The 18,309-nt window shown below is 39.7% G+C and overlaps 1 protein-coding gene across 1 annotated transcript; it reads right to left on the minus strand.

Annotated features, from left to right (window-relative positions):
- Positions 1 to 5: 5 nt before the first annotated feature.
- cntnap1 (contactin associated protein 1) lies at positions 6 to 17,638 on the minus strand. Its single transcript, XM_072369429.1, has 24 exons — positions 16,753 to 17,638; positions 12,699 to 12,800; positions 12,098 to 12,291; positions 11,679 to 11,832; positions 11,263 to 11,466; positions 10,843 to 11,027; positions 10,598 to 10,747; positions 10,205 to 10,466; positions 9,779 to 9,928; positions 9,513 to 9,687; positions 9,255 to 9,361; positions 9,025 to 9,147; positions 8,345 to 8,548; positions 8,106 to 8,262; positions 7,895 to 8,022; positions 7,636 to 7,809; positions 7,315 to 7,533; positions 6,986 to 7,225; positions 6,629 to 6,872; positions 6,347 to 6,470; positions 5,640 to 5,733; positions 5,277 to 5,507; positions 5,150 to 5,194; positions 6 to 3,291 (listed from the first exon to the last, which is right to left on the minus strand). The coding sequence occupies exons 1-24, from the start codon at positions 16,811 to 16,813 to the stop codon at positions 3,092 to 3,094; spliced, it is 3,927 nt and encodes a 1,308-aa protein (XP_072225530.1). The 5' UTR covers positions 16,814 to 17,638; the 3' UTR covers positions 6 to 3,091.
- Between the last annotated feature and the right edge of the window lie 671 nt (positions 17,639 to 18,309).

Consider the following 18,309-nt stretch of genomic DNA (forward strand, 5'->3'; position numbering starts at 1 on the left):
AGCAATTTCCTTCAAGCTTCTTTTATTGACATGACAATTTGACTTTGCCTTGATTTACACAGCAATGGTCATTTACAGTGAAATTATCACAAAATAAACTTGAGCAAGAACAGAGATTTAAAAAATATGTGATCAAAAACATAACTGTACTGTTTATTATTTTGTACTCGTACTAGTAAGGTTTTGTTTGGTGGTGCAGATAAGTCTGAACTGACTTGCCTCCTGCTTACAGTGTTTTATCATCTGGTTTCATGATTATCACTGTACTAATACATTTGTAGGTTTTAAAAGTGTCCTTATAATACAGAATAGATGTATATATATATATATATATATATATATATATATATATATATATATATATATACCTTTTAGCACTGTAGAAATGCTATTCTAAGGTTTAACTCCGGAAAGCATTTAGCTGTGCTTCAGGAGACTCATATTTAAAGGAGTCAGCAGATACCCTGTCTGAGCCCACAACATCCTGCTGGCTACCTCCCTCTTCTGGCCATTTTGTCTTAACACATTTGATTGATTCCTTACATCCTTAACACCAAACCTTCTTTCTGTCCTACTGTTTGGTGTTGGTGCACTACAGTAAGTGGGTTGAATTGTTGGCATCAGTGCACAAATGTCATGATTTAACATGAAGTAATCTGAAGATACAAATGTCACAACATCCGGTCATTCACACAAACACACACTCCAGGGACCACAAATTCATTTTCTTATGAGTTGGAATAATGTGACACTGCTATGCTTGATGTTTATACTCCATTTACCAACAAATACAGTGAGGTGTATACATTTATATAATAAATATAAAAGTTGACTTTTTTCTAGAGGACAGCAAAGCACATCTGAGCCTAATAAAAATCTTGAGAGGCGATCGTCCATGTAACAAAAACAATCAAATCATTCTTTGCTTCAATCATAAACCACCAGTTTCACTCTGATTGCTTGCCTTTCTCTTTCATTCATATTATTACAGCACATTCTTAAAAATATAGCCTGTAAATGCCTGTTTGTCCAAATCTGTACAGGTTCATACAATATAGGTAAACCATGCCTTTACAGTAATTGCAGTTTTTACATCTACTGTACATCCTTTCAATGTACAATTTCACACAGTCCTGCCCATCTGTAATGGAGGAAAGTCAACATTGTTTAGTTCTGGAGGTGTATCAGTGCTACAGAGAGTAAGTACTGTGTTTTCTTTATCCTGAGCAATCTAAAAAGCTGTCATGAATGATACTTTCAATGCTAAGCAGTCTACATGAAAAACTTGTTTTCAATGTAGTGCCTGCTCATACATTACAGAGTCAAATGATTTACATTCAAAGCACTCCATTAAGCATGTTTTGTATAAACCCAAGAAATAAAAAGTTGTTCAACATATTATTCATATATTCACGTATACACTCATTACATCCTACTTGCTACCATATATTTGCAAATGAATCCAAGACATTAAGATCATTGGAGGCTGAGAGAAGCTCATATTATTGCATGTTTACTGCAAAGTGCGCTCATGCTCTACATATGCATAGCTAAGATGTTATAAATGTTTAACTCTTTTAATCTTTTTTTTCACATACACAATAGTGCTTTAGTGTCAGTTGAGTTGTAGAGAGTGATGGTAGGCCTAAGCTTTGGTTGCAACACACATCAAACTAAATTTCTTTCTGCCATCAAAGGAAATTTCATTGGACTTCAGTTAGGATTTTCAACTTTTCACTGAAAGCAGCTAAACAAGCAGCAGCAACGATGACATTGTGGTTAGCTACTGTCCTACAACATTATATGCAAAAATATCCTAGCAGTGTCAGAAATAAAAAGGTTAGCATTTACACTCTTGTGGTCCACTGTACATATGCTATTGTGTGCATGTATGTGTGTTTATGTGTATGCTTCCTATTTGGCCATAAGATGCAGCTGTTCCCTGAAATTTGTGTTTATTAAAAATGAAAGGATTCTAGAAGGATTGATACTTTTATTATTTAGAAATGCCTTGCTGAGTCAAGCACTCTGTAGCACCAAGCTGATGGCAGCTTGACCGACAGAAGGAATGATATTTAGGTCACTGTGTCCCTTGCAAGCTTTGACTTTTGTTTTGAGTCTGGATTACACCAACTATATGCAAGCTCCCACAGCCAGAGGTATATTTTCTTCACATCAGCACATTCTCACTTCCAAAGGCCCATAGTTTTAGAATTTGTTGTGAATCTGAGCATACTACTCTGCAAAGCTGCTATGTACTGACACTGGCATTTCTGAGCCATTTATATGTGCCATTCTGTATAGGTGATGCACTGTTATAGGTTGCAATACAACAAATATAAGCATATTTTTATTTTACAATCTTAACATGTATCATCTCAAAGCGTAAAGCTCCATGCTTGTCAGTTTATTCTCTCTTCCGTTAGTTGATTTTGTTCATGAACACCAGTTTTGTCTTTGCTTTGTATTTTTGGTGTGCTGGTTTAGTTCACCAGCACTTTGTGTGTTCACTATTGAAATTCAAGATATATTACTAGCTATAGTTTAAAAAATGGCTCCATGAGAGATTGTCATCAAAGGGTATAATTTAGATGGCAATAAATCTATACAGAAAGCTGTCAATAATTCTCAATGGTTTAAAAAATGGCTCAGAAAAGAAATTCATTAATAAAAGCTTGAATACTTGAAAGTGATTTCCCAATTAAACTATCCTTGAAATCCTTTTCCTTTTTTCCACAGTGTCTAATCTAAACTCTCACCGAATAAGCTATGTGCTTTCAGATCAAGCTTGCTCAGATGAGGCACTTCAGTATTTCACCCTGCAGCACAGTGTGAGACTTGTTACTCTTGCAACATGGACCTTGTTTTTAACTTTGAACCCAGCAAAACTAGAACTTACCTAAATACATACTTTGTAAAGTAGAGCACCAGGCGTCTTATCCCACTCAACCAGGGAAATTAACACAAATTAAAAAGAGGGAAACAAAATAATTAGAAAACTTACTACAGGTATTTGTGGTTTTTGTAAGTGCATTTCCCTTTCTCCCACCCCCAGTCAAACCCCACCCACTGTCCAACAGGTCCTATGATGCTAGCCACTCCTGAACTCCTCTTCAATTTCTGGGAGATGCTTTTTTTCTCTCCTTAGGGTCTCCGTCAGTGGCCTGGAGCTGCTGGGAGACTCCAAATTTTTGGGTTCATTGGTGTTATAACTGCCCTTCTGCTGGTAAGCATAGACGTAGATGCTGTACAAGCCTCCAAAGAGCAGCAATAATGCTAGGATGACAATTACTGAGGAGAACAAATAGTAGTCAGGACAAGCATTAAGGTGAGGAAACATACTTCTTGAAATACTGATGTGGAGCATGCACTGATTTTTTTCATGGTAAATCATACGAGACTAATATGTCTTTCGGTGTGGCAGTTATTACAATATACCAATGTACAAGACCTACTGTCCCCAATGCCTAAACTCTACAACTTTGTATTTATAAAAAGTAAACCAAGCACATTGTAAACACAGTAACGCCAAAAAAATATAAAATAGTAAAGATGAAATAGGAATACCACCAATTATTCTGATTGTTATAGAAAGCACGTGCAACTCAATAAGCTAGTCTATTTAAATGGTTTATAAGTGTCATCTATCCAGGTTTAGAAAAGACGCTAAAGACATTAAAGATATTGGTGCCTTGTGGCTGGAGAGGACTGCTATGTTTGAAAATGGAGACCATTATCTGATATATGCTGCAGGTATATGCTTAAGGGCTGCTTGTTCTGCAAAATAAGGATTCTAAATGCAGCTGGAGTGACATGCCATATAACTATATTTTGAATTGACAACCTATAAGCAGCTCCAGCTAAGATTTCTATGAAAACGAGGTTGCAGGTTTCTTGACTAAACAAAGGGACACATGAGCTTTTTCAACCTCAGACAGAAATTACATCAAACTCATAGATTTGTAATGTGGTTGTTCAAATCATGAATATTAGATGACAAGGAGACAACGAATTGCCAGTAGGTGTAAGTTTAATTGTCAATCAAGTGTTTATTATGTTTTGGAATGGTGAAATGCCCACAGTGTTTGACAGTCTTTTAGTCAAAGTACGCCAGAAAAGGCCTTAGGTTCATATTCTTAGTAAAAATGTTTAGAAATTAGATGGACCTCCTGAAATAATTTTCTCTTCAGCTTAATTTAATATAAGCTAAATATATGTCTTCAGTATCACTGTTCCCTGCATCACATTTCTTTCTCTGTTACAGCTGAACATTTTTATCTCATCTGCAATATGTAAACCAGGAGGTGTGCAATTTCTCAATAACCAAATTATCTTTAGTACCATAACAGACAAGGAAGATGCTTGATGTCCAGAAATAACCATTGTCTGGATGCCAGAATAGTGCACTAATCTTTAATGACATGCTAATGTCCTGCATTTGCATAATATCTCAGAGGCTAAATGATCTATTAAGCTGAGGCATCTATCGATGATGAAGAGTAAGCCTGGCCCATGCAGACTAAATATAGCTGATCCAGTAAAGGTCTCAGACAGGGATGGAGCATGGAGTCTCTGTGCTGCATTTTAATCCAGAGACTCCAGCCTCACCAGCTCATCTGGGGAATCTGCCCAGTTTTTTTCCATCATCTGTAATACTGTGACACAGACCATTAATTTGTTCTCACAACCCGCCTTTGTGCTCTAGTAATAAGGTGAAGTATCATGTGGATTACATCAGTGTGAAATTATCTTAAATACCAATATTCCAGAAAGACTTAGCTTGTTTGAAAATGTATGAGTTTGAGAATTATTAGAAGTAATCATTTAAAATGAATGTCACACTATTTTTAATTTAGTAATGACTTTTATCAAAACAGAGTTATCAAAGCAACTGAACAAATAATGATAATACATTGGATAGAAGCATAGAAAGCTATTTTAGATTTAACTGAATGAAATATACATTTGTCTTTGCTGATATAGTCAACTAAATGAATGAGTTATAATATTTTTTGTATGATTTTAGTGCATTAAATAGGTCTTATTCTTAAAACGAAGAGATTCAGTAACTCATTAAGCCAGATATAAAACATTTGAGCATTAAGGACAATGCATTCTCTGGGAGTTTTACAAGAAAATATTATCTTACCTGTTATCCAAATTAGACCTAGGTCATCATGGATGTAGAAATATTCTGTAAGTGAAAAAACAGTTAAGTGAATGGTCACATAATATTCCTGCATCTTATCAAACATGTTTGAACATACAAAACTTACCTATACCAGTAAACCAGGGGTCTACCTCCCAAGGTACATAACCCAGAATAGGGGGGAATGCCCCACAGTTGGACTCAGAGACATAGCCTTGAGTTGTTACCGGAGGGTCTGTTTCATTTGGACGGAAAAAGGCCTTTAAAGGGGTGTGGATATTGTACCTCACCCCAGATATGCAGCCTATGAGGCCTGGAGCGTTATGCCTCTGGATCTCATAATCAATATCGCCAACCTCTGAAGAAGAACAAACAAGCAAGTAAACATCACAAGAGCTCACAACTTCGAATAAATCATTGAGAAATAACTTTGGCTGCGAGCCAAATGCATTGCCTGCTCTAACTGGCAAGTCATGAATAAGACTTTTACCCATCACTCTGCCCAGGAACATGGACTTTGGAGAATCAAATCTGGCATCCTCCACCAAGGTTATCTTCTCCACTATGGGTTCCATGTAATCCACCTTTGGGTATGGAAATATTTGTTATGAAACTCATTTTCACCTAATTCACAGTTGGGGAGTTAATTTGTACATAAGGCGCATTTTCACATGAAACTATTAAAAGAAACTGGGCTAAAATAAAACAACATTTATGCATGATAACTAAAACCCAGACAGTATTCTGTGCTGCACTGCATTACCAAAGAGAGTAAAAAGTTTACTTTTATAAAAAGTCAACAGTTTGAGGAAAAACTTTCTTGTCATGTAAGACTGATGCTGTCTTTTCTGCACAGTAAATGTGATGTTATCTCATGCATTAAGAGTGAAAATGAAGAAACGGCTCTGGCTCCTGGCTGGCAAATTTAATTTCCTTCAGAAACAGATAGGGTTTTGCCTTTAGTTTCCAGACTTCAGGCTACATCACCACAAATCTAATCCTAAAATATTAAATTATCCTTCCACAATGTGTCTCTGTTTTCTTGTAATTTATGGAACACTAGGCACAGTTTTTCAAAGGTTTGACATCTTTTAGCAGGTGCCCAACAGTGTTTTTTAACACATGAAAATAATTGAAGTAAATGCAGCTTAAACTGCAGATCATTGTTTACACAGAAGTATCACTGAGAGCAAGTACCTGTGTTTTGATGGTTCTATTGTGTCTGGTTATGTTCACATAGTGAGGGTATCCATCTGCCAGGTTTCGGTGGGTCAGCTGGTACTTGTGTGTTATGAGCCCCAGCTTATACCTCAGATCTACACTACCTGTGGGAAGTCAGGCATAAAAATACATCAGTAATGTATTTCATCTTGGTTTAGTCTTGTGACACTTTCATCTGTGACTCATATAAATGCTGTCCTACAAATTTAACTGTTACAGTTTTACCATTCTCAGCAAATTCATTTTCCTTAGCTTCACCTACCATCAGTCTTGAGGATGACAGCGATGTAGTCTTGAACAAAGGAACTAATATAGAGTAACACAGCTGGAGTGTGAACGGTGCTGAAACTGAACTCTATGTCGTCTGACGTGTCGTTGTAGCCGAGACTGAAATTGTCATAGTGTGGGTCGATCCAGTTTGCCCAAGCTGCCTCGTCTGATATGGGCTTTTTTCGTATGTTGTACCTCAGCCACGATCCAATCTCAAAGAAAGCTCCAATATCTAAAAAAGAATTATTGCCAAATGAGATGTATGTATTGAAGTACTGCGGCATATGACGACAGTTTGTAAATTCATATGATATTAGAACTGTTTTGTATCACATGTGAGCTCACCTTTATGGCAGTAGAAACCATCAAAGGCTGTGTTGTTACAGTCACAAGTGTAGGACGCATATCCCTCAATACATTGGCCGCTGTTTCGACATGGTATGCTGGCATTGAGACACTGTCCAGTGCAGTTCCTCCTTATACCCTGTTCTTCATTTACTTTCCCCTCTAAATCAAGAGGAACCCCATTCATGCGTAACCCTCGAATGCATCCTAAGAAAGGTCTCAGGGTGCGGTTGGCTGCACCTATGACAAAGAATACTTTTGTCAGTGGTTACTGAATCATTTTAAAGAGAACTTATTACAACTTTCAAAGTTTCCCTCAGACAACCTACCTACAAGCAGAGGATGTGTGAACTTCATGGTGACAAAGGTCTGGCCTGGGAAGCGTCTGACAGCCCAGGGCTGATAATCAACCTTAATCCGGGCCAGCTTCACATTAATCTCAGCTTGAACAAAATGCCACTCATTGTCATTCAGTGGAACAGGGGAGCGCAGGGTCGCATTAAGTATGCCATCCCCAACCATAAATACAAACACGAGATTGTGGGTGGCTGGGAGAAAATAGAATAAACAGACAGGAAAGGTCATTTGAAAAAAAACCTCTCTCAGTTACATTCTGAGAAAAACTCTAGCTGACAGAAGAAACCACTCACTATTAAGCTCTATTCTTATAAAGTTTCTGAGTTGGTCATCAGAGTTCTCCAAGAAGACACCATGATCACGATAAGTTTTGAAGTGGAAGGATATGTCAGCAGTAGATCCTGGCCTGAAAGTGGGGAAGGTTATGTAGGTGGGCTTGGTGAAAGCTATCGTGTTCCAGATGTTTCCTGTGGAAAACATTCAAATACATCTCATGAAAAACAACTTCCACAAGGCACAGGGGTTAGCACAATCTATGATGTTTAAGCTCACTGTCGCCGTGGCAGCGGAGTGGCCCAACAGTGAATTGTGCCTCTGAGCCAGTCCTGTTGGTGTCCCCCACCACCACCTTCCTCACAGGCAGATGGTCTCTGAAGTCCAGATAGCCTTTATCTGAATACCTAAATAGCCACAAAGCGGATATTAAAACATTAATGGTAGTGTCAGAGACATGAATTAATCATGTTGTGTGTCTGTCTCTCACCATTGCCTATAGTCAGCATCACAGTTGCACTGAAACTTGGGGTCAATGCAGGTTTGGTTGATAGTGCACCCACATTTTTGTACTTCTCTGAACGTCCCACCCCAGTAATAGTGACTCTCATTGTTACGACCAATCCAGTAACCAAAAGGTCTTCCATCTATTTTGAAAAAGAAATTGCATTTGTGAGTCACTTGAGTCTTTCTTTTTGGGTATCAGCAAAATACACTGATCCCACTCACTGGGGGTGTTGAGGAGACGGGACTTATAGCAGGAGTAGTCGATCCACTGCTCACAATACAAGGAAGTGTTGGCAAGAGCGCTGACTTCATCCCAGGAGGCATTCCAGTAGTTGACATTTCCTATATATGGCTGGTCTATTGAGCTTCCGGTCACTTTGGTACCATCAGCTCGATCGTGCATAATCACCGTCCAAGCTTTATATGCTGCAAAGAGTAATGACAGATAGATTACATCAGCATTTGTTAAAATGGGTACTGACTAGAGAATAAAAAAGTAATACCATCCATTTTCCATACCAATCCAATTCAGAGTTTGTGCAAACAAGACGAACAACCATGCACACTTACTCCTTTGGTCAATTTGGAATTATCAATTAACTTCACGTGCATGTTTTTGGACAGTGGAATGAACCCAGATCAACGACCACACCACCATAAAGTAATGCCAGAAAAATATTCAGTGTTGAAGAAAAAGATGTCAATGATTTTCCAGCACAAGCAGAGACAAAAAAAAAAAAAAAGAAAACAGTGCCTCTGTCCTGTTTTAATTTCCCATGGAGTTTCAATCCACCTTTCTCATAACTGATAAAAATGACCTCTTGTTCTCCCACAGATGGTCCAGCAAACACTCAGCGCAATGCTGAATAAGCTGTATTTTAATAATCACAGTGATTACTTACACTTCATTTTACAGTACACTTCAAATGGTTTCAGCGGCCCACTGAGATCAGGATCGATGGTGTAGTTTCCAGACCAATACTTGCCACTTAGCCTGTATGCCTCGCATGACTCTTTATAAACCGCTGTTGGAGGAGAGAGAGATGATCCATTTGTTATTATTAGCGAGTGAAAATTGCACTGGCCAGGTGCAAAGAAATATAAGACTATAAGATTATCAGTCAGCACTTACACATGTGACACACTTCTCCTTTATAGCCTGTGTTTTCACATAGGCAAATAAAGTCATCCCATGACTGAATGCACCTGCCTTCATGCTCACATGGATTTGGAGTACACCTGTAAGGAGAATATATGCTCAAAGTTACAAGTTGTAGGTATATAATATGTGCCATGTTGTTTCACAGGCATCAAGGCTTACATCTACAGTATATTTTTTCCTATGTCATCATTGCATTTCTGTATTAATGATACATTGTGTATTCCCTACCTGTCAGTTATCCCACAGGTACCTAACAAGAGTTCAGCATATCGCCCCCACTGTCGCTGCAGAATGATGTCAATATCAAGCTGTTCATTGTCTATGAAGATATGCTGCATGCAGCCATGGAAGCGATTCAGCTTGGTTTCACACTTCCTTATTGTGTTATTGGTTTTCGGGCAACCTGAGAGCCGCAAAGCAAATCTTTGTATGACTTGAAGAGCACAGATATGAGCAATGAGAGTTGTCTGCAGTTGTACAAATTGTCACCTAACCTCCAAAAAAGTATCGGTCCCCTGTACGAATGGTGAAGGGGTTGGTGATCTTTAGTGGTGAGGCCTCCTCCTCATCAAGTGTAAGAGTCAGCAGGTTGTCTCTGGCTGCCAGATCCACTGTGTGCCAGTAACCGTCATTTAGCCTGTATCCTAAAGATTAAGACAAAGCCTGTACTGATGCAGTGACATTACAATCACATGTATCAAATGCAAGATTCATCAAGTTTTGTGCTACACAGTGCACAGTTTGTCCATTTATTAAGGAGTAGCAACCTTAAGCTTTGGATTTTCACAAATGTTGAAACTGTGTGCTTGGGGAAATAAGAAGTGCTATATCTCTTTTGGATCTATAAACTTAGAAAATGGTGAACCATGAAGCAAAAATTCAAAAACCTTTAAATCTGATATCTACAGCCAAAATCTCACCTGCAGCAAACTGGAGTTTTTTCTTGCCTGGCTGGAATATAGTCACATTGATCTGACCCTCACTCAGACCCAGCTCAAGGGCACCCAGGTCATCAGCAAAGCGTGTAAACATCAGCAGCCCGGTGTAGTCCCACGAGCGGAACTTGAACTTGACAAACATGCGAGGCCTCCTGAAAAAACCTGGCACTTGCAGGTAGTTGTTGGGTCCGGCAAAGGTCATCGGTTTAAGGAGTATGTCACGGCAGGCAAAATGCATCTTTTTCTATAAAGAAAGAGAAATTATACCTTATCAACCACCATGAAACTATTTAACTGTGAGTGTACTGATGATAATCACCTAAAAGCAATATAATGCTGTTTAATGTTGCATTTATTTTTATTGCAAAGCTCTACCTTTCGAGGAATGCGGATGTCAGGTTCTTCTCTCTTGGCCTTGTCAATGATATTGATGCCGTTAATGAAGACATTTTCCAGACAGCCTCGGAAATTTGGTGTGGTCGGGAGGTGAGGCAAGTTTTGCTCTATTACTCCACCTACATACATCTAAGCGACGGGTGTTAAGACAGTCAGTTACGATCATTAGCTCAGAGCATTATCCCCAATTCACCAATATTTAAGTAAAAATCTCAGGCAATTACCTGTGTATCTAGATCCAAGTGAGTAAATTCTCCCTTACAGATAGCTGTCACTGTCTGACTGTCCACTGTGAAGTTCACCTGTCGACCGTAGCGCTTGATTGTGACATAGTGCCAGTGTAGATTATCAAGGAGGCTCCCAGCAGTCAGTGTAGTTCGACCATCAACTTTATGTACAACACTGCTTCCTGAAACACCAAGAGTGAGCACAGCAGGGCTTGAAATGTTTCCCATAAAAAGAATTTTCAGACTCCATTCAGCAATCTAACCAGCAATATCAAGGTCTTCATGCAAACAGCTAGACTTTACTTCAGGACTGAGAAAAACCTACATCTCTGTGAGAAAGATGTTTTCATAACATATTTTTTACTCTCTACAACAAAATCTTTGAAAAATATTCTAAAGTTTACAATAAAGCTTTACCGAGGCTGATGTGAAGGTAAAGACGGCCTTTCTTCAGCTCCAGGGTGAAGAGATCTCCCTGAATCCCTTCACTGTGTAACAGCAGACCATCCTGCTCCAGTGTCTTGAAATTTATGGCTATGTGGTCATGCAGTGTACGAGATCTTTTTTCTGGGTACTTGTAGACCACTGAGTCATCGCCATTATATTGTAGCACATAGGAATCTGCAACAGGACCAGTTTCAAAGTGAATATTAAATGATAAGAATGACTGCCCATTTCCTGGGATTTGTCATAGGGGTGTGATCATCTGTAGGAATTAGGTGACACCAAGGGTAGGAACTTATCAACTTACCATTATTTATTATGAAATATGATTAAACACTGGGATGTGAAACCAGATCAGTAAATTCCTATGAAGCATAGGTCATTTTTACCATAAGAGCAGCCAAAAAGCTCCAGTCTCACACCAATCTTCCCTCCATTCTCTGTGTTCCATGCCAGAGGCAGCAGACGAATGTGTTTAGCAGTAAAGGCATAATGGAAGACATTTCTCTTCACCTGATAATAATTCCAGTTACCAGGCATCGTCTGTAATCATACCAGAAAGGAAAAGCTTGGTGAGTTATTGAGCCCCTGCAGTGGTGTCAACTTCGTATTAAGAGACTGAAGATGAACTGATGACATCATTATTTTACTGTTAAGAGAGATCGCATGCTTCACTGACAATGAGTATAATGTAACATCCTATTAATCCAAAATCGACTGCAAAGATTACATCTGACTAGTTGATCCTCAGCTCATCCCTGTTATAAGCTTCATCCCACCCCAACCATTCTGGCTCAGTGACACCTACAGAGTTGCCTCCCATCATGATGTACGGCGTCCAGGAGTCTGGTCGGTCTCCATAGAGGAGTGTATACCTGGTAACCCAGTCATATGAGTTGAAGGTCCCCTGGGTGGCGATAGCCACCAGTCGGTACTTTCTGCCCAGGTCTACTTGCAGCCATGGCTGTCTGTCCCTGGGGGACGGAGACCAGCCACTGCTACCTGAGGGACAGAAAAGAGAAAGAAATTCAATTCAGATATTTTCTTTCAAACTGATAAAGTGAACTTTTCTTTTTGGTTTACACATTAATGGAAATATTCTAGATTTTTACAGTTTGCATTCACTTTTTCTTCCTCATGTATTTCAATGCAAATCAGACAGCTGCAATGCTTTTTTATTTTTCTATATATTCTATTTCTATGTTCCAAAGTCAGAGTACTGGTATTGTGCATGCTGGCACGCAAGCATCCTTTACAGGTGCCAATTAATTCAACTGAGTCATAACTGATGTTTTCAGTTGCACCTTTGTTTTCGAATTTGACCAGTTTAAAAACGTGCTGTGATTGAGGTGTCAGAGGTGAACAACATAAAATTATGGATAAACTCTATCTAATAGTCGGGAACTTACCATACAGTTTAGCAAAATTGGCAGAATACAGAAAGTTATATCTGGAAGAGGCCAGGAAAGAGGAGGCATAGAGCCCAGAGATGAGCGGATCAACACATTCTCCTGCAGAGACAAAATGGATGACACCAAAGTCAGAAATCGAAAAACCTTTTTCATAAAGCGGCATTCAGATTTCACGCTTCTGGACAAAACAGTCCTGGTTAATTACAGGTTAATTCATGCTGGAGGAAACAAAAACAGACATTTGGCCAGATTGGCTGAATTGAATTCAAAGCATAGCAGAAACACAGTTGTTTTCCTTGAAGTATTCAGATAACAAGGTCAGTGATTTATATTTCACAGTTAATGCACAAACAACCTCAAACAGCCCCCTTATAAGTAGGTGGAGCAGAGCTCATAAATCTAACCAATAGTCCTAACAAATTCTCAATGTGTGACCCTCACCTCTTCATTTCTTTACAGGTGTGACTAGTACAAATGAACCGGATGAGGAGCTACAGCCCATAACAATCCCTTTTCAAACGAGGACAAAAATGCTTCTGGTCTTGTTCAGAGCAGCCTTGACAGAATAAAAACGCAACACGAGAATGTCTCTCTCTCTCTCTCTTCCTCTCTCTGGGTTCGTTTGTGTGAGTATGTACTCTTCATGGTGCTTCCATTTTGTACTCAAATGTAATTTTGTTATGAAAAAAAAGAAAATAAAGAGCATTTTTAAGTGGAATTAGACTGTGGCTGTGGCTTGGACATGGTGAGTTGCTATTCTACACGTGGTTGTTAGACTGATAGGGCTATCACCAATCTGCCCAGGCTCACTCTCCAGCCCAAGGCCTGTTAGAAGTGACCATAATTCTGCCTAATCTTTATTCTGTCCCAGTTTAGAATGAATGCCAATGCCCTCACCTCCAGCTGCAAGAGAAACACTGTCATTGTAAGTGCCAAAATATTCACTTTAATACTTCCACTAGATTTAATATAGATAAACTAGATATATAGACAGATTAAGCCTTACTTCAAAGAGCAAGCAGCCCCATACACAGAAAACAAAAATCTAAAAATTTTCCTGTCTGACATTTTTCTTACAATTTGGAGTAATTCACAGGTAAAAAGAAGGGGTTGCTTTGTATTTCCTGTTCTTACATTCACAGAGGTCATGGAGAAAAGAACAAGCACACTGTTGGCTCAACCCAGGGGATGTTTGCAGAATTAGTATGCAGACTGCAAATGGAGAGAGATGAGGGAGGGTGCAGTGCAGCCATGCACTTAAAATAACTTTGTAGGGGAACAGTAGACTGTGTTCAGAGCAGGTCTTTACAAAGAAGAAACACGAATGAGGAAGCAAAATGTTTTCTTCCACTGCCTCAGTACCATAAATGTCACATTAACCATACCAGTCACGGCCCTTTATACAGCATGTCCACACCCTTTTCTGCCGCATCTGGACATGTCGTGAGAAGATTATGTTATTCACATGAGTGTCACTTTCGACCGAAGGACACACTGCTAATATGCTGAGCAAGTTAAATATGACCTTGTCTTTCTGCCTCTGTCTCCTATCAAATTACTTTTTCTAATTTCATAATACAGAAATCCCTGCTATACTGCACGTAATCAATAACATATCCATGCTGCACTGTGTGTTTGTTCAAATGTAAATCACACAGAAATGTTGAAAAGCTTGCTTGCTACTAATTACCTGACTATTGATTTGTTTTAATTCTTCTATAAGTTGTAATGGTAGAGTTTAACTCTAAATGTAAAAAGCTCTATCCCAGACTGCAGCTGGTTAACCCAGGCCACTCAGCTTCTCAGCTCCTCCTTATGGCAAAACCTCTCATGCACTATAACCTCCAGCCATTTAGTGTCTCATTTAAATTCCATCATTGTGACTCCTCTCTCTTTATCTTTTTATGAACTTTGAAGGAAATCTTTTCCATAACCTCATACAGTTGCTTATGATTATCTTGCTATTTTTCACTCTGCCTCGCTGCATCTCTCTCTCCAACTGGGTGTTGCCATTATGCAGCAGTTTAAGTGTACCTGAAGCCTGCACAGTGCATCCAGTCTCCAGGTTTTCCCCCTACTCCCTGTGATTCTGTATCCTCCCTCTCTTCTCTGCATCGTGCAGTCTCTTTCTCCATTTATCATTTGGAATCTGTGAAGATTGGTGTGGCTCTATAGAGCTGTAGAGACACTCCTGCTGAATCATCAGTCTGTTCTAAGCACAAGTTGGTCTGTCTGGGCTGACACATCATTGCTGCTGGTTACAGACAGTATGCAAATTATAATACTTCCGTAGATTGACACTATTCTGCTTGGCTGCTGAGGATGCAGACAGCAACCCTGTTTGAGTGAAGACATCTGCTCAATGTCACTATATGAAAATAATAAAGGAAAAGAACAACACAAAGAGAGAGCAAGATATAACATGCTATGTTAAAAGAATCTAACTAAATAATTCATACCCTGGCAGGCATCACAGTGGGTGGTGTCTGAAAAATGCCCGGGACAAAAACTACAAACTGAATCATATTCTGACTTGAATTCAAATCTCACTCAATGATATTATTATGTCTAAAGTAATAGAACAGCTCATTCCCTCCAGCAATGCTCCATGGAACAAACAGTCTCTTGCTGTCTGTGCTGTTAACCACAGCAGAATGCACAAAGCCTCAGATTTAGGCAAAAGGATTATACTCTCTTAATTCAAACACACACACACAAGCAGATAAGAAAGTGTATCTCAGCCCCACCCAAGGCTGGGTTGCAATGCCATCTGAGAACTGATGGTCTACTTCAATCTGGCAAGTCTCCACTGTGTACATCCACACAACAAATATACGACTGGGCAGCTATATATCATCAGCAGAAACTTTTACTAGCTGAACACACAGGGCTCAACTTATTAGTTAGCATCTAGTGATCAAATGAGCTACTCAACTGTCAACTGTTCAACTCATTCCTGTTATTTTACTGAAGCTTACAGTGAGAACTAAGAAAGGTGTGTGTAATGTATATACATGTAAAACTGTAAACTTCCAAAGTTAAATAAAGCTCATATTTATTGTGTCCTTCTAGAATTATTAGCTGCATACACTTTGTTTTTCGAGAGAGAAAGGAGCTACATTTTTCACTTGTCATTTGGACCATCCCACCATGCATGTTCTGTCCAGAAGTCATATGACAACACATCCCCCTTAATAACTAATGAAGCAGTAAAGAACCTCTGAGGTTATCCTCAACCTGACATCACTTAGACATCTAATTAATATGTATTCAAGGTGTATGATGTCCAGCTTTTTTCTTACCCTCAACCCCTAAACAAACCCCCACCTCTGTCCAACAAAATCCTCCACTGCTTCAATGGTCTTGCACTGGGTAATGATTTTCTGGTGCAGGGTTTTCTGAGCAGGTGATGGGAACGCAGGCACCCCCCTTCCAAAAAAAAAAAGTACTGCAGTGGGCTGGTCCTGCTAAGGACTGATCTCTGCTCTCTAAAACATCACAGTGTAAAGCGGATTTTTCAGCAACAATAGATATGATCGTTTTTCGATGCAATCTGGAGATAATTATGTTAGAAACAATGAAAGCACCATCGTGCTTTGGCAAAAAGCAGAGATGAGCCGGCACGCTGCAAAAACTTGCGTGCAGGCTGAGAGAAAGCACTGCAATGCAGTCCAGAGCGAGAGGGACCACCATGCGCACCCTCTGCGGGACATGCGGTCAGCTTGTGCACTTTTTGGTTTGAATCAAATGCTTTGAAATTCCGTTCGATAAAACAATCCGTGAAAATTAAACAATCCGTGCTTGAACGCCACATCTGGTTTAATCGCAGCGTGTGTTGCCCTTCAAACATCTCAAGCTACATTTTGCCCTCCGGTGGTGGGCTATTTTTCACCTATTAGGTTGCCGAATGTAATCAGTAACTTTCTGCACCATATGAGCCAACGTAAAACAATTTGCAGATAAGACATGTCTAAACACTTTGAAAATCGTCCTCATGATATTCTAGCAAATATGACAGATTAATAGGTAATTGCTGTTTCACAAGACTTACGTGATGAGCAATGTTGAAAACCCAAAAACAAGAGGCATATGCTCAGTATTTTGCAAGACATCCTTCACTTAGAGCACGTTTCTCCGCATAGGCTATGTTAATTAGACCGTAGATTCCTCTGCAGCATCCTCTCAACCCCCGTTAGCCCAACTTTAACTCGCACAGCTCCAACTCCTCTTCCCGGGATCTTGGGCAGCCTCTACCGGGGCGGGGACGCGCATCGGATGCTGGTGCTGATGCTGCGTTCGCCGAGAGCGCGCACTTCTTCTTTTATATCCTTTAAATTGTTTAATCTAGACGATCATCGTGTAACAATGGGGCTCCTGCGTGCGACATATTTGCAAATTTGCTTTAAAAGCGGCGGGAGGCCTGTAAGCCAGGAGGGAACGAGATTCCTTTGCGTCCCTTTCGCAGGACTCTGGCTTTGCAGATTCAGAGGATAGAGACAAACTTTTTAATTGCGCTGCAGATGGATGTAATTTTCTAAATGGCTTAAGAATTATACTCGTTGCCCTCAAGCCCCCAGGCAGAGTTATGGCGCTTGTCATTCAGTTTTCCACCAGGGCTGTGAATGACGACATTAAAGCAAAATATTTATTCCTGTCTTTGTTGTTCCTCGGAGCTCATATCCTCCTTTGTCACAGTTGTCATGGCTGTAAACTGCACAAGGGTGCATTGCGTTCGTGAGGAAATGGTTAAGATGTATTTCTGTCCAGAGCTGTAGATCTTTACTTATCCCAAAAATAGGATGAAGGTCCTAAACGTTCTTTGAGCACTGCAAAACTTCAAAGCATGACAATCACATCTGACCTGCAGGCAGCAAGTCCTGCTGGTTGTCCGTCTGACCAGGTGTCAGTAAATGCCAGCCGTTTTGAAAATATGCCCAGAGCAAAAAATGTTTCTGGATGATGATGCCAGCTGTGCTGAACTCAGATTCATCCCTCCAAACACCCACATGTGGGGGCGGGGTGAGGCAAAGAGGGATTTGTGGCAATGGGTGGCACACTGACCATAAAATGAAAAGGCTTTGGGATTAAGAAGTGGGTTTATGGAGCGGTAGTGTGTCAGTGACGATGTGAGATTGAATGCTTAGGCCAACGTGGGATTTACTGGGGTTTCAATCAAATCTGATTGTTAGTGTGTAAGCTCCCTGTCACTGTTTTTTTCCTCCCTCTCTCTCTCTCTCTCTCTCTCTCTCTCTCTCTCTCTCTCTCTCTCTCTCTCTCTCTCTCTCTCTTGAAATATCATCATAGTATAAATTGCTGTGTATCTGTACAAAACAACGTAAAGTAGGGCACCAGCCAGAAGGGTAAAATGGCCACATGTGAGATGGCTTTGCACGAGTATCTATTTAACTGACAAGAGAAAATTACTAATGATTATGTGACATAATTAATCTCAGCCACTGTCAAAACTGTTCCTACTTAAATATTTCCAGGAACATAAATAAAGATGCAATATTTTCCCTATTTGAAAGTTTGAAACAGGCATCAACAGTATTAGATTAGTCTGGATTTCTATCTGCTTCCCTGTTGAACCTCTATACTTGCCCTTACA

Source organism: Leuresthes tenuis, unplaced genomic scaffold, assembly GCF_036924035.1.
Source record: "Leuresthes tenuis unplaced genomic scaffold, fLeuTen1.0.hap1 SCAF_17, whole genome shotgun sequence".
Classification (NCBI taxonomy): domain Eukaryota; kingdom Metazoa; phylum Chordata; class Actinopteri; order Atheriniformes; family Atherinopsidae; genus Leuresthes; species Leuresthes tenuis.

What these genes read in the sequence shown, in the direction of transcription:
- cntnap1 (XM_072369429.1), bottom strand. Translation starts at nt 16,813, where the DNA reads ATGTCTTGCAAAATACTGAGCATATGCCTCTTGTTTTTGGGTTTTCAA. An exon ending in TATAAGAATAGAGCTTAATA is followed by an intron (nt 7,534 to 7,635) that starts GTGAGTGGTTTC and finishes ATTTTCTCCCAG; the next exon opens with CCACCCACAATCTCGTGTTT. An exon ending in CACACATCCTCTGCTTGTAG is followed by an intron (nt 7,226 to 7,314) that starts GTAGGTTGTCTG and finishes TCTTTGTCATAG; the next exon opens with GTGCAGCCAACCGCACCCTG.